This window comes from Anabas testudineus, chromosome 13, assembly GCF_900324465.2.
Source record: "Anabas testudineus chromosome 13, fAnaTes1.2, whole genome shotgun sequence".
In the NCBI taxonomy this organism is placed as follows: Eukaryota; Metazoa; Chordata; class Actinopteri; order Anabantiformes; family Anabantidae; genus Anabas; species Anabas testudineus.
Genome location: NC_046622.1, coordinates 13,671,202 through 13,687,803, shown reverse-complemented (window position 1 = coordinate 13,687,803; position 16,602 = coordinate 13,671,202). Strand labels below are relative to the sequence as shown.

General features: G+C 43.4%; 1 protein-coding gene across 14 annotated transcripts in view; it reads right to left on the bottom strand.

Moving 5' to 3' along the window:
- The window catches only part of mecom (MDS1 and EVI1 complex locus), a 127,249-nt gene that overhangs the window by 8,462 nt on the left and 102,185 nt on the right, over positions 1-16,602 (bottom strand). For 3 of the 14 annotated variants that reach the window (XM_026368805.1, XM_026368908.1, XM_026368918.1), the window contains 8 exons: positions 10,298-10,400; positions 10,056-10,169; positions 9,395-9,506; positions 9,098-9,245; positions 8,768-8,948; positions 4,380-5,772; positions 4,069-4,159; positions 2,631-2,657 (listed from right to left, as the gene is read on the bottom strand). In XM_026368805.1, the coding sequence (XP_026224590.1) occupies positions 2,631-2,657; positions 4,069-4,159; positions 4,380-5,772; positions 8,768-8,948; positions 9,098-9,245; positions 9,395-9,506; positions 10,056-10,169; positions 10,298-10,400 (2,169 nt within the window). The remainder of the gene's footprint in view (positions 1-2,630; positions 2,658-4,068; positions 4,160-4,379; positions 5,773-8,767; positions 8,949-9,097; positions 9,246-9,394; positions 9,507-10,055; positions 10,170-10,297; positions 10,401-16,602) is intronic. The other 11 variants (XM_026368821.1, XM_026368847.1, XM_026368814.1 and 8 more) reach the window with 11 other exon arrangements.

The window sequence follows — 16,602 nt, the reverse complement described above, 5'->3', positions numbered from 1 at the left end:
TGCACTTGTCAGTTTGTTTGTGTGTGTGCGTGTGTGTGTAAATGGACGGGAAAATGTGCTCTGCTGCATGGTGGCCATAGTTGATTAATTGACATTAATGTACGTGAAAGAGAAAATATATGAAGGTGTGTGAGGGAGAATAATTTATTTGTAATGCATTTATATGTTGGTATGCTTACAGACGTGTGTGCATTGTGCAGCACATGTGTATTTCACCGAGTGTGATTGCACGTGCTGTGTATATCTGTGTGTTGTCTGATACATGTCCATGTGTGGGTGTGTGGGTGTGTGGCAGAGGAGTGATTCATGTCCACTGCTGGGCTGTAAACCATTCTGTGCACAATGCGGGTAGACAGCACATTCGTCAATATGAAAGATGTTGACATTACTGATCAAGGGCCAGACACGGGTAATAATGATATCGCTGTGCTGAGAGGGGCGGGATGGGGGAGGAGCGGGGGGCTGGAGGGGTAGTGAAGGGAGAACTAGGGGGAGGAGGACAGGGAGGGGCTGGGGTAAGGGGGTCCCAGAAGGCCGCAGGGCCTGTCAGCCCATCTCACACACAGACAGGAGTATTTTTTTAAGGGTCCACACAAATTTGCATTATTTTGCGTGTATTGAATCTGCAGCCTGTTTCTTATTCTTATATCAATAAGGCAACAAATCAATGGTGATTTGGGTCCACCACCAGAGCCTTGCTCCGACTCTGACATTCCATCTCCTGCTCTCACCCCCTGTCACTCTTAGGCTTCACGCCAAGATGGAGCAGACTGGAGGGAAGGATGGAAAGGAAGAGAATCGGAGAGAGCATGATGAAGGACTAGATGATAGGGGAGAAGAGTGAGAAGAAAGAAAAATAAAGAAAGACAGAAAGAAAGAGAAAGAAAGAAAGAACCGAGTCCAGAGAGAGTAGGGCTGATGGATGGTGGTGGAGCCTGGTGTTAGGAGCGGCTGATTAGGAATGACGGCCGAGTGTAAAGTTCCTGCCGCAGCCGTCGACATTCCCACTGAGGGAGGATGTGGAGTGTCAGGTCCGTTTGATTATGAATATGCCAATTCTGCACGCCATGAATCAAAGGCAGGGGAGAGACAGAGAGGGAGAGAAAAGAGCGATAGAAGCGAGAGCGTTCTCTCTCTCTTTTTTTTTTCTGAATGTACAGTAAACTGTGTATTTCACTGGGCTCTTTTCAGGCGGCTGGCGTGAATGCTCAGTTTGTCTGCCTAGTTCAATGGGAACCCATAACTCTTGGGAACATTAGGGGCCCTAAAGCTGTCGGCAGTATCGAGCCTGTCCGATAAGACACTTTTTAGAGCTGAAACTCTAAAGCTCCATCTATTGGGGAACGCTGATCCCTCCTCAACTGATTAATGCTGCTGCACTTTATCAAAAGGTTAACCCGCCGGCTATTCATCAACATTTGCCTCTGTATCCTTTAAATCAAGAGCGCAGTTATAAAAAAAATATAAAATTTGATATAAGTTGCCTGGCTGTGTGTCATGTAATGAAATGATCACTGGATACAATACACATTTTGTTGTCAATATGTTCCAAACGCTGTTGAAAGGGATTTCTCACAACCAGCCAAATGCTTTGTTTGCCATTGAGCAGAGAATAAATCACAAATCTAATCCGGTGGATTAGATATATTAATTATTGAAACTAGTAACCATTAGTCTGCCACAGATTACACTTCAAAAACCTCCAGCCATTGAGCCCTTTTTATGGATGGTGAGTCAGGTTCATTAGGCCACTGTTTGACAAAGCCATGTGTGTGAAATGTTCGACTTAAAGGAGAAGGGGATAAACAGCTCCACATTTGGCTCTAAAGTGATTTTTCAAAGCTTTTATAAGCCCCCTATTCCTTTGTATAAGAGCCCCCCCCCCCCCCCCCCCAAAGCCACACACATCCAAACACACACACACCTCCTGAAACCCCCTTGTCCTACCCCCGGGCCATGTGCGAGCATCTGTGAACTTGCTTGTTGCTGTAGCGTCGCTCTGGGACCAGCAGTTGATTGGCTATCTTCAGATGTCTGTGATGCTGTGAGGGCCTTAATTAGTGAGATGCATTCTCAATTGTTGATCTTTATCGGGAACCAGATGTTTGGAGGGAGGAACTAACCCTCCATTCCCCCTGCCAGTGTCCCAAAGAGACTGTTACCCTTGTGCTGATGTAAAGCAGTCCCCCTAAACACCACCCTCCACCCCACCTTCCACTCACCACCCCAATGCCCATTGCAAAAGTGAGCCCTGCTAGTTTCTTTAAATAAGCAAACATATATTTAGAGCTTTTGGATGGACAGGGTGTAGCTGGGCTGGAAATCCCCATTTCAAATCTTTCATGTGAAACAGAACTGGGAATACGTCTAGATGTAAACAAATCAAAAAGTCGACTCGCCACAATATACATGTCAATAAGATATTCAATGCAGACATTCAGATGAAATTCTTGCACACAACAGAAATGGACACAGTTCCAGCCAGTGTGTGATGGTGATGGGCTAAAGCCATGCGAATGCTGGGTGATGTCAGTTATAAACTGTTATGCAGCCCATGCATTAATGGAAAGATGGGGTCTGTTTGGTAAAGGTACAGAACAGACAGCACTGTAGGTTAAAGAGAAACTTACCCAAGTTCTCTGATCTGGCAAACGAAACTGAGGGGCGGAACAGAAGGAAAAGAGAAAGCAGTCAGAACCAGGAAGTGCTGCATGAATCAACAGCTTTTGATTGGACACATATGGGTGCAGAAGGCATGATGGATCTTGGTGTGATTAACTTTGAATGAGCAATGAGCTGCCTAGTTATGTGCTGGAGTTATATGAGGCTCTAATAGTTCCCAACACTTCCTGGTGTTCAATAAGCTCATTATAGCAGGCTACAAATACAATTCCAGTATGTAATCTAAGCCAGTATTGCTTCGCAATAAAATTTCTTGCCAGGAAATAAAAAGCTGAATCACTAAAGGTTGAAAATAGTTCCAATCCCCTCAGCTTTGTAACCTCATTTTTGATATATGGCTCAAGAATGAGTCAGGTGACTGAAAACAAACCCCCTCAAAAGTATACAGAAGGGCCCCTTGCCTCTTCTGGGTTGGACCTGTCCTGGCCTGGTGTTTCTGGGAATGATTTGTGTGTCCAGACATAATAAAGTCATAAAGATGGCCTAAGCACTCTGTTAGTGTTTCTACTGATAGGACACCTCATTAAGGCGTGTGGGACGGCCATGTGGCTGCTGCAGGCTGGGACCATGCAGCACTCTGGACAGGGGACATAAATCAGACAAATGAAACAGCCTGTAAAAACCAGACCTGAAACGGCCAGAAAAGAGGAAAAAAAATCATGTGCCTGAGAAAGTGGTGTTTTCACTTTCCTATGGACCGTTCTCACCCGCAGGGGAAGATTGAACAAATGAACGTCAATGCAACACGTCATGGACACACATACGCTCGTGTGCACATGTGCACACACACATACATGGAGCCCACACTGGAAATTCTGGCACAGGGAACCCAGGGGCAAAAACCGTTGCTTTAAGAGCATATCATTTTTTATATTGTAATCAAATACACATTATGGGAAGATGTGTCACAGTGTGCCCTTTCTTGCTGCCACATCTGTTTCAGATAGCCAACTATGGTCTTAACAGGCAGTAGCTTGGATAGTGCCGGAGACACATACTAAACCATATTAATCTAGTTTGGCCAGCATGGGACAACCATACTGAATCAGACTTTTTTATAGAAAAATCACAATATCTTGGCAGATTTACCACCATGCAGATGCTGTCACATCTGTATATGCAGTACTGGAAACTAAAAGCAAACTTGTAACAGTAGTGTTTCCAAAGGTTAGTTGTCAAATGTCATCAAATCCCAGCAAATGTGAATTCAAATTCACAGTGGCTGAACTGTTGTACATATAGAGCTATTGAGACAAATTTAAAACTGAATAAACAAAAGAACACTGGCTAGGTAACAATGTCCATGAGGATGTGTGACTTGGCCCTTTGTGCAAAACACATGATTATATGTCTTCAGTTCCTGTGGATGCCACATTCAGAACGTACCTGTGGATGGAAGAGGAAGCCTGGAGCTGGTCGCATGTATTTATCTTTCAGAGTCTCAAACGGATCGCTCATTCTCCTCTTCTCAACCCTGCTAATGGTAGATTTCTATCAGCTCTTAACGCATGCACAGCAGAAACTTTTGACACACATATATACAGTATTAAAAATGAATAATTTAAATTACCAATTACATGACAGTATTGTTGCATAATACAATAAGTAACAGCAGACTGATTATGTTGTACTGTTTACACATGATTTTAAATTACAGTAGTGATGTTAGTGAAGTAAGCTACTGGGAATAACAATACCTGTAGATGGGGTCCATGAAGAAAGGGGTGGGCCTGGCATGTTGTAGGGAGGTGTCTGCTTTAGGGATCTCCACCACTCCCTTCTCTTCTTCATAACCTAAATTCTTCTTTGTCTCCTCCTCTCTTGAATTGCGTCCACGGCCCCTGGTCCCCAGGCTCAGGTCTAGTGGTTGATCCTGACCGGAGTGGGAAGCCTCTGGTTTGGATGGAGTGAATGCGGCTGACTTTTCCTCCTTTCGCTTGGTGGTGAGGTCAAATGGTGACTCAGATGAAGATTTTCCTTGGGCTCTCTTACAGTCATCTGCTGGAGACTGTGGCTCACCCTTTAGGCCTGGAGGTCTGAGGTCCCTGTCTGGGAAAGGGTAAACTGGAGGGGAGAAAGCTGGGAAGAAAGGCAGTGGAAACATGGATGGGTAGGGCAGAGATCCGACCTTCTTGTCTTGTAGACCTGCCAGTCCCGCAGAGCCAAAATACTTCTCAGCAATGGAGGCAATGGCCTTAATAGAGTCATTCACAGCTCCTGTTACAGCTGTGTGCTCGTCCAACGAGGATGGTATGAGGGATGGGCCTGGAAAGTCTTTAGCAGCACTGCTGCCTGTTAGGCTGGGGCTCTGTGGCCCCCCTTCACTGGCCTTCCTCTTTGGGCCTTTGCCATTTTCTCGAGCTGCCCCCCTCTCCCTCTCACTGTCCATGTCACTGTCTAGTTCAGAGCCTGATGTACTCTCCAGATCACTGCCGCTGGGTGTGCTGACATCGTCCAGATCACTGCTCTCGGACTGGTCACTCTGCTTGTTTCGCTGCTTTGTAGTGGATGAGGAGCTCTGGTTGTGGATCTCCGAGCCTAGCATGTGACTGCCAGGTGACCCACCATCTTTACAGAGGGCTTTGAGAAGCTCGCGGGACTCCTGAGTGCCAGGGCTTGGAGGCAGCAGTGGACTCTTACGCAGATCTGAACCAGGCCCAGCAACAGCTGCATGGGCTGGTTGTCTGACAGGTGAGGTGGTGGCAGGGATGAGTGGTGGCCGGTGGTAGAGTCCTGAGGGGAAGAGGCCAGGAAAGCTGAAGGGAAATGCTGGGGCAGCAGGGAAGGTTAGCCCACCATGGTGACGACTAGCCCCAAAGTAATCAGCCAGTCCAGCACTGCTGTGGCCCATCGCCAGAGTGGATTTGTCCAAGCCAGGGGCGCCAGGGAGTGGCACACCCTGGGCAAACAATCCCCCTGCTGTGAAATGGTTCTTTCCTTCACAGAACCGCCGGTGCTTGTTGAGAGAAGATGTGGTACTGAACATCTGCCCGCAGTCTTTGCACTTGATTTGAGTGCGGCAGTCGGCGTGCATACGTTTGTGACGGCACAGGTTAGAGAACTGAGTGTAGGACTTATGGCATACCTCACCTGAAGGGACATGGAGACAGATAAATATTTGTTAATATGCAGCGCACACACACACACCAACACACACACGCATGCACGCACGCACGCACCAACACACACACGCACAAATGACAACATCACATGATATGACATTTCTAGTTAACAAGTTTCAGGCTGGGTTATGTAAAGGCAGAGGAAATACATTATGAATGATATGCTTGTGTTCCCATCAATACTGTGACAATGGTTTTCCAGCAAAATAAGGAAGAGAGGTGTGTTCAGATCCTGGCATTGTAATGGAATCTTTCTGGTTGATCGTGTGAGTCAGTTACTGCCACTCATCACCTGCACATCAAACCAAATTCCCAGGCATCTTCAGGCCCATTGTCCTCCCATGGACGCTCCCAGGGAGTCCATAAACAATCACACACAGACACACATAGACATGCAGGCACATTCACAAAATATTCACATAAGATAGAGAAATCACACACACACACACGCTCACACACACACACACAAACACACACACAAACGCACACACACATTCTCAGCCGCATGCAGTACAATGGCTCTATTTTAAGTTTGTGAAGGAAGCAGAGTTGAATGAATCCTATCCTGCAGTCCAGTTCCCAGGGACAGGTCTCACGTCCTCTACTGCCCCTCTTCCCTCTTCCCCCTCCGGGCCTCTCCCGTCACCCCCTCAGCCCCCTCACCTTGTCCCCATTGCTGGATCCCTGTCGTCCTGCGCTAAGCGACCTTCCCACACTCAACCCATGTATGACTGTCTGTCATTCTGTCTGACCCTGGCAGATGTACAGTAACGATACCCAAGCCCAAAACAAAACCTCACTGCCTTAAATTATCTATTGCTATTATTAATGTGTCAACTTTATCTGTTCCTAACAGATGATTTGTTTGAATCTACAAAGGGGCAAAGTCGCAAACTTTTCCCAGTTCTAATAAAAGGCAAGAATGGGAGACGTCCCCAGCTAAGTACCCACACTATAGGATATTTTACAGATCAGCTACACTACAGCTGATGTTTGAGGCTCGAAGCTTTGATCATTTCAATAATTTCAAAAAGCAGTTAGAAGCTGGATGATTGATTTTGCTCACGTTGTTATTAGATCTTGAAAATGAGGATAAGGAAGTGGTTAGGCTCACACTGTGATTAGACTTCTGCATACTTTGGATCCTTTCCAGCCTCTAGGTGCACAAAGAGGCAATTTAAGGCGATAGAGAGGAAGAGCAGTAAAAAGTATTGTGGAAACACATTTAAATAAACACTGGAGAGGAAAGCCAAGTGAGGATCTTCGAGCCAAGAGTGCATGTAAGCTAATAAAAAATTAATCTTAATGAATGAGACCAAAAAAACTAAATTAAAATGAATTCGATTTGTGGCTTGACCTTGGCAGAAACAATCATGACAGAACGGTAGTTGCAAACATTCTGAAAACATCTGGAATAAAAATGACGATGGGCTGAATTGTTTGATTTTGCATGTGATGTTTCTTCTCTTATAACTTTGCATGTGAGTTGCAACACAGATGAATACATTTGGTTAATGTATATGAAAAACTTTCAGTTGATTAAAAGTAATCAAACTGAGCTTAGTCTAGAGATTTTCACAGTCACGTACAAAGTGTAACATCAAATTTAGCATCACTGATGCAACAAATTAGCAAAAATCTGTCCACTCCGTGTGCGCATAGGAGATATAGCTGCTTCTACTGCTCTGGCTTTTACAAGTATGGCCACATGGCCTGAGTAAACTACAAGAAGAAGCCCTGCACCATAAATCATGCCGTTGTGACATTTACAGACTAACAACACACATGCATGACACACTGAGTGCGAGGTTTGATTCACTACACACGTGTATTCGTCAGCTCTTAATAAAATGAAGGAAAATATTATGAACACTTTCCTGAGAGGAGAGCGTTGGTTAAATTGTGGCAAACTGAGTGTCTGAAATAATAATTCGACAGACCTGAGAGCTTCACTTTCACAGAAAAGGTCGAGGACACATTCTCACACATCCTTGACAAACTGCATGCACCAACATACAAACACAATTATGTGTACACACACACACACACACACTCTCGGGCAGCCGTCATGTTTGAGGCTGCTCTGTCTTTTTTACACAGCCATTAGTTGTTTTTCAACCTGCATATTTTCTGTTGATTACAGCAAATGGACTCTTATTCAGAGGGAGCACTGAGAGGGGTGCTGTACATGTGGTAGCTATTTGTGAGGAATGGTGGATGAGGCGGAGGGAGCGAGGAGAGTAAGGGGAGTCAGAGGTCTGCAGTAGAGATGCAGCTACTTTGGCCTATGTACTAACATGTATATATATGTGTGTGTGTGTGTCTGGAGGAGAAGAAGTGTGTGTATTTAGTGTGGAGACAGATTTGTTGGAGGTTGAATGTGTGTGCAGGGCGAGGGAAGGAGAGGAGGTGCAAAGGTGAAGGTCATAATGCTTTAGGGGAAGGAGATGAGATCTGTGGTGTGAGGTGGTGAAAGTGTGAAAGGTCAACATGTGTTAGGGTCTAGCAGGAGTTAAGGGTTTACTAAAGAGCAAAGATAAAAAGTGTGTGTGTGCATGAGAGAAAGCAAGAGAAAGAAAACATCTGTTAGCTGGAGCATCAACAGTAGGTCAGACTGGATCACTGTGAAAGGCAACAGTATGGTTAGACCAAGTGGAATTGAGTCATATTATATTGTAGCTTAAATGCTATTATCACCATATCAGCAATGTTTGAAAGGGCTGATTCAGCAATAACTGCATTACCGGAATATAAAAACGAAAATGTTGCAGCCACACTGAACACAGTTACTATATAATCCCATGTGTTCATGTGCAACATTACTTGACAGACTCTTGAGAAGGAGCTGAGGAAGGATAAACATGTATTTCTGCAAAAAAACATATTTTTTCTAATAAAGGCAAGTCACAAACATGTTGTTATTATTAATGTTAATATTATTATAACGTACTGAGGAGACTTACATAGGTAGGGTCTTAGTGACTTACACATGAAGGGCTTGACACTGCTGTGGATGTGCTTATGCTGTTTGAGGCCCGAAGACGTAGCGAACGTCTTGCCACACTCAGAGCAGGCGTGGGCCCGCGCCCCGACGTGCTGTGAGCGGATGTGCCTTTGCAGGTTACTGGGGTCTGTGAACACCTGCTGGGGGAAGGAACCACACAGACACAGGGCGGAGTGACTGTCTGCTTCTTCAAACATGAGAGGAATAAAAATCTGAGATAACACGGACGAACACAGAAACACTAAAAGGATCACTCCTCATATAGCACCATCAAAAGTCATCACTTTACCTTTGAGCAGTTTTCACATTCGTAGTGCTTGCCACTGTCATGCGACATCTGATGTCGGATGAGGTTTGATTTCCAGTTGAAGGCCTTGGGACATTGGTCACACTTATATTCTCTCTCCTCAGAGTGGGTCAGAATGTGAGCCTCCAGACTGCAGGAAACAGACAACAAAACAACAATGAGGGTTTTATCAGTTCATTTGTATTATGTGGCTGTTGGACAGCAGCTGCTCTTCTCATGCATCCTAAGAAATGCACGAGGAGAGCATAGATTACATGACTGTTTCTGTTATTCACTTACCTCTGAGAATCAGGGAAGACCTGGTCACACTCCTTACACTCATGGAGCCCATGGGACATAAGAAGGGGTCGTAGGTCTTGAGGTTCCTGGGCCTTTAGGTCACTGTCCCCTCCTAGATACATAAGACAGTGTAAGTCGAAGCAACACAGACAGACAATACAGCTCTGAAAGACCATTTGAAGGTTGAATGTCATTTGTGCATCCTGATAACTAAATTCTTGGGAGTCTTGTTGCATGTTACACTTCACTCCCTTCATTTCCTTTCTGCCTCCACACTGTACTGGTCAAAATGTCACAAGTCCTGAAGTATGTAGTCTTTGAGAGCTATATGGCAAACTATAATAATTTGCACTGTAGGCCTTGATCAGTTACTGAGTCTGTGATCTATTTTTACACAAATCACAATGAATCTCTTGTTAATACACATAACAAGATGCAGTTTTGCAATCATATTTTATGACAGTTAATAAACTCTCTTTTCCACAGTGCATTAGAGTATGATCTCCCCCTCCTTAGTGGTTCCAGTAGGAGACAAAGTGTTTACATGATTAGTGTCATATTCTTCCAGTTCAGCTACACATCCTTTCTTATCACTCTTCACTACACACAATGTTCACAATGGCATCAAAATAGCACATCTATTTAAAATTTGGAGTCAAACCTGGGTTAAGGAAGGAGGAGGGGGGCATCCCACATGGCTGCTTCTGGTGGTCCAGTAGCTGATTGCGGGACTCAAAGTGCTGGTCACAGTCCTCACAGCGGTACTGCCTCTCCTCTGTATGGTGGAAGGGAGAAAAATTAGCATAATGTGCATTTAAGTAGGGTGTATGTGTTCATCTGATCTAAGAGACAGAAAGTTGGACTGAATTTTGTGTTTGTGCATGCGCCTCGTGTGGTGCGGACCATGAATATCAGGAGCCATGGTGTCACATGAATACTCTTCAGCCTTCATGAAAAGCAGCAGCTCCTCACCGGGAAAAATCTCTCTGGTGACTTTGTAGAAGATCTACAACAAGAGATAAAATGATTATAATTCTGCTTTTATATCTTTGTTCAGTTACAGATGTCAAACACATTTTACTGCGCTGAAATTTGACATTTTTGGTGTAAAGATGTTGCAGCTGTTATTTCTACTGTATTTTTCTCACATTGACCACAACTGCATTGGAACATGAGGCAAGTTAACAATTTTTTAAACCAGCAGAGGTCACTTGTGATAGCTCTTGGTACTGTATAAACTCACACACAAACATGCATCAAAAGGCACAACACAAACGTGCACATGGCTCTCTCATAAATATTATATGATGTATGATATATAGCTGAAACTTCCAAGTAAGAACTATCACTATCACAAACATGAGCATTTATACGCAAATAGATACATATTTAGTTGCATCCATTTAGTCTACAATACACACGCACTCTGAACGCATGTCCATACTAAATGTATGTGTTCGCAGGGGGTCAGTCATTTTAAAGAATCAGCTGAGAGACCCTGGGACTGTGGTGCTTCCCGTGGACACACAATAGCCTTTCTCTGTGAAACAATCAAACAAGGATTTATTTTTGGAAAGCTTTGAAAGTTTAGCATATTACCTTCCTCTGCCGCGTCAATGTCACAATGATGATGGGGGAATTTATTAGAAATACATTAGGGAGGAGGGCAGGGGGCTGCTGTGAAGGCATTGGGTCACAGGTACACCACTCATAAAGGGAATTCCTGACATGAACTATTAGGACACTACAGCCACGTTGGCTCCACTGAGGGTTAAGATAAATATCTTGGTGACAATAAAGACCGTGATGTATTCTGTCGACTATTCTATAATTGTTCATGTCATTGTTCTTACTTCTGGCAAATGATATAAACCTAAATATGACAGATATTTTCGCGATTCACTAAAGCACAGGAAGTTCATAGACGGAGAGTCACCGGGCTTAAAGAAAAATGGGGTCTGGCCACGGCAGAACTGTTACATGTTAATAAATGAGAAGTGATTGGTGCACAGTAACTGATGTAGTTTTGTGGTAGCATAAAAGTATGATTTAAATTCAGGCATTAAAGCGTGTACGCTGCCAAGAAAGTCAGTGGGAGGGTGACAGGCACTGCAAGTCTGATTCCCATTACAGGGCTAAACCAGAGTCATTACAGTTATCCAGACTATGAGATACATATTACAGATCAACCACTAAGTGTAATCCAAAAAATAATCATGTTTTGAATTTTGGAGCATTTGATAAATCATTTCATTTGCCTTCATTTAACTAAAAAGGTCAGAAGTTTGCAAACTGTTTGCTTTTTGTTGTCTGTTGAGACAATTAGGGGCCTGGTCAGCAACAGCAGAGCTGCACCCCCTTTGTTTCTAGGAAAGAATAAAGGAAACTAAGCTGTCAGGATCTCAACAGGAGCTGTAATCCCCGCTTTAACCCCAGTCTACACATACACACAAACATGGATGGACACTTCGTAGGGCACTCATGCACTAATACACTAATAGACCAGCTCTTCCTGTGTCAGTCACCTCTGTAAGACCACAAAAATATTGTGATTTAGAAACAATTGGACAGCAGTTTAAATAGACGTGAGTCTGCAGGGATTCCGCTCTGAGAGACTGATACCGAGACTGAGGAAGGAGGCTCTTTGGAAAGCTACTAGGGCATGGACTCAGGCCTCGGAACATAAAAATTAATGGACACTGTCAAAACCATTTTGTTCATAAAAACAGGAACAAGTTTGTGGTAAAATGCAACTATAAGTCTATGGAGTGTTTTAAAAATAATGGCAGGTAATTAAGGAACACAGGAAGATTGAAGACTTGAAGACTCAACAAGAACCCTTGTGGCTGTGGGTCTGACCTTTGACCTCCCTCTTTAAGAAATCAATAAACATCTGTAGCTCTGCTTCTCTGTACTGTCAACACAAGAAGATGTGCTTTAGGTTAGCGCAAGTGCACATAAGCAGGCACAGGAGGGGGATTATAAGTATGAGGGGAATTCCCTCAAAAGCTCCACCCGCTCCCCGGAGGGTCAATCCAGATAAACAGTGAAAACACAAACACACAAACAGGCAGTAGCTCTCTCCAGAACAGGAGGACGCAGTGTTTGATTCTGGGGTCCATCGTGAGCATTTCACGGACTCACATGCACACGTTCACTGGCAGCAGCCTAGCGGTCTAGTCTAGTCTAGTGGCTTAAAATAACAGGTTATTCTGCAGATAAGATAGCCACAGTCTGAGTTCACACTGTCAACGTGGGCGTCAGCATCAGGCAATTTCTTACTTTTACTGCAAACAAAAACAATGCATAAGAAATCCAAATTCTTCATCAGAAATTCACGTAAGCTTGACTTGGAATATATTCACATTAATGCAAATGGCTTTAGTTTGAATTTTATTGTCTAGGATAAGCTCATTAATTATTTTCTACATATGTCTGTTATTTTTCCCTTTGTTCGTTTATCGAGTCGTCTTATCTCTTTCTCTTACTTACACTCTGTCAAAGGTTTTAACCCTGAGAGGATCAGAGGCTCTAATCTGACTAGTTGTTACCTTGACACCATCAGTCATTAGCAAAGTAAACACAGTCAAATTTTCCCCGAGTCACACCCTGTTGGCCGACTCCTCGCTCACACAGAGCTCATTTCACAGGTATGCCATTCACTGACGCTGTCCTGCCACAGTGAACTCTCGGTGCAGAAATGTTATAATCTTAAGCCACTTTAACAAGCAAATACTGCACGAAAAGAAGGATTTCCCCACACTTACAGACATGAGCTACACTGAAATGACTAAAAAAGCTGAAGAACAGATGTAACAATATATTTCGAAAAGTAAATAATAAATACAATAAACAAATAAAAACTCGTAGCGTTGCTTCATTTCTATCCCAAGAAATCACCAAACTTAGAAAGAATGCCCGTGTGCTTGTGTTTGCTCAGCACTTGCATTGTGCTACGACCCCCCTGTAGCGATGAGGGTCATGAAACACACACACAATATGTTTGGCAGTCACTATCACTTGGCTTGTAAAAACAAAAACAAAAATAATAATTTTGGGACTTAGATGGCAATAAAGAGTATGGATGCACAACGTACAGATGTTTTCGGCAGAAGCCAATTTGGCTCTGATCATGAGAAACTTTCTAGCATCTCATGAATAATGTATGATCACGTCAGGTGAAAATTTTGCACCTCCAAAATGACTTTTCTCAATAAGTAGCATGATCTGTAAAAGGGACCCTGAACACTGATTTGTTTTTATAAGAAATCATTGTGCATCTTTTCAAAACTCAATACATTTCAAGCTGTTATCTCAGTGAATTACAGTCACTTCAGGATTTCACCTCCAGAGTATTTACATAGTGAATAACTGTCAGTGTTTTGCTAATATGCCTTTCAGCCACTTAACCCACTCAATACTGAGTGAGAATCAATAGAGCGAATGAGATTAACACTCATATCCCTCTGCACTGTCTTATGAAAGGCTCTTCAGGGCCTTGTCGAATGATGTTAATTACACTTTTAATCCATTTTCCTTTCAATTGAGTCAGTAGAGTGAGAAGCACAGTGGAGGGTTTTTAAACACTAATTGCCCCAATTATGTTAACAACAAAACATGCTGATCATGGAAGGATCTATACAAGTGAAGCTCAGGCTGCGTTCTTCGGTGTGAATGAGACAGATCAGCCGAGCTTGAGCTTGTGGCATCTACGATCACAGGCTAACATTAAACACAAACAGCAGGTTGCAGCACACAGTTCGCTGTCATTAATTATTCTGCCTGAATACTCTAAGAATCCTCTGTAAGTTTTCATTTTCAAACCAAATAAAAACCAATCGTATAATATTCAGTGCTCTACAGAGAGCTGGTTTTATTTCTACAGAACTGCACTCAAACTTGTGAGTTATAGCACAGTGAATTAATTACAGATCTCTGCGTGACTCACAAACTGCGACACCTGCCATCTTCCTTCCTCCAGTCTTTCCTGTTGTTTTCCACTCCTCAGTGTCAAATATATGAAGCAATAAAACAGAAAGGACATAAAAGCAAAGACTGTCCTGGTTAAAATGAGTTAGAATGATGGCATTGTGGCTAATGTTAGTATTACAGATAAATAAATAAAAGGTAAACTTAATGGTTAATAAGTTATAAAACAGAAACTTGGACATTTACAGTGACAGAACCTTTTAGAAGTGTTTACGTCACTCCCTCAGTACCATCTCTTTAAAGTTTTTTTTGCAGCCTTTGTCGGCAGATGTGCGAGTAATTATGACATTTTGCTAATCTCGTCTGATGTCCATCATCATACAGTTCATACAGTTCAGCTGGAACGACTGCAATCAACTGATTCTAAGTGCGGTAAATATAAATGGTGTCTGATGTTCTCTGCACATGGTTTCACAACGTGGATGTTTTATAGCAACATAGTAGAACTGACAGGGAAAAAAAATGAACTGCAACAGAAGGAGAAGTGGTCTCCCAAACAGTTCCCCCAGCAAGACAAAACAGGCTTTTCTTCCTCTCTCACCTCACTCATTCATTCCTCTCTCACCCCCTCACCCTCCTGAAATTGGTCATAAAATTTTATAATAAACAGAACAGAGTTAGAAATAAGAGGACGGAGGCCAGTTTGACTCTCGCGCTGGCAGTGCTAAATTGGGGCTCAAAAAGAATGAGCAACACACCTGCAATGGGCAGTTGTTGTATAACATTGTCTAAAAATAAATTATACAAGACATCTCTTGTGCTGATGGCACCGTGAGAAGATTTAAAATGGGTTCTGAGGGAAGATTTAACAGAACATGCGCTACGTAAAGCCTGGGTAGCTCGACTCTTCTGTCGTCATTTGGATGGTACCCATTGTGTGGTGAGTGTGTAATGTGTGGTTTCAGGCTGGGTTTAGACTCAGCACTTCTCTGAGCAGTAAAAAACCTGTTGGAATCAGGTACTGTGTGTTTTAAGATTTCCAGCTCAGAATGAGGAGCATGGGGAGTCATCTGAACCGCAATGAACAATTCACACTGCAGCATGTGTACACACACACACACACACACACACTAAAGCTCACACATGCATATGTGTGGGGAATTATACAGGTGTGTGCAGACACTCTAAAGACACAATGAAACACTTCACACACTCACAAAAAGTCGATGCACATAAACGTCGGCACACACACGGCGATTAAAAAAAAAAAAAAAAAAAGCCCTCATAAGCACACGCACGAAAACTGACAGAGGCTTTACAAGACCACCCCATTCAGTCTATTCATTTTACACATAGAGACAGGCATTGTGAGACGCTACAGTGTGTTTTCAAAAACACACTGATGTGGGCCGGAAGGCCTAAAGACGGCACATTGTGCTGTGTTGTGACAGTGTGTGATACTTAACAATCGCCTCATCATAGCCATGTCCGTGACCTGTCAGAGCCTTACACAGCCACCCGAGCAGAACCACAGTGTCGACAGCGAGTCACACCTCGAGGGGAGAGAGCAGCTCTCTCTGATTGTTTGTCTCTCAGTGTCTTCTAAAAGTGTGGCCAAGTACTTTTGCCAAAGCTTCTCTCCTTCCTTCCCATTCGCTTTAATGAACAGAGCGTGGACTTACTGCTCCCTCAAACTTTTTCCTTGTTTACTGGAAGTGCAGGAAGGGTGAGAAGGACGAAGGATGTATAGGTGGAGAGCAGGAGAATTTATCCTGTGTATGCCTGCTGTTTCTAAATTAATCTGTAAACTAAAAACAGCATTTACCTGCATGAAACAGTTTCTAAGTGCATTACTAAATTTTAATTATATATGTTTTTTTTTTTTTAATTAGCGCTACAGACAAATGGTGACAAAAAGGCTAGATTGTGTTTTTCATTAGGGTCAAGCTATGGCATGCTCCACACACGTGTCAAACAAAGTTTAGCTTCTTGTCTTCCTCTTCCTGCCCCTTTCCTGCGGTTCTGTGTAGGAGGAGTGCGTGGCCATGGGATTGCTGAGGTGAACAGGCCCCCATGTGTTCAGCACGCACCTCTCTGCACAGCCAGGTGAGCAGCAAAAGGACTGCGACATTCCTGGCATATCTAAGAGTTTATATCGCAAGCATGACTGGGAAGTGTGTGGAACTATCATCTCGGCAGGTTGCCTCTGATCCTGCCCTGTGGTCCTTGCACGGCAGAAGCCAGTGAACAATTACAGAAAGAAAACACACACAGATAGC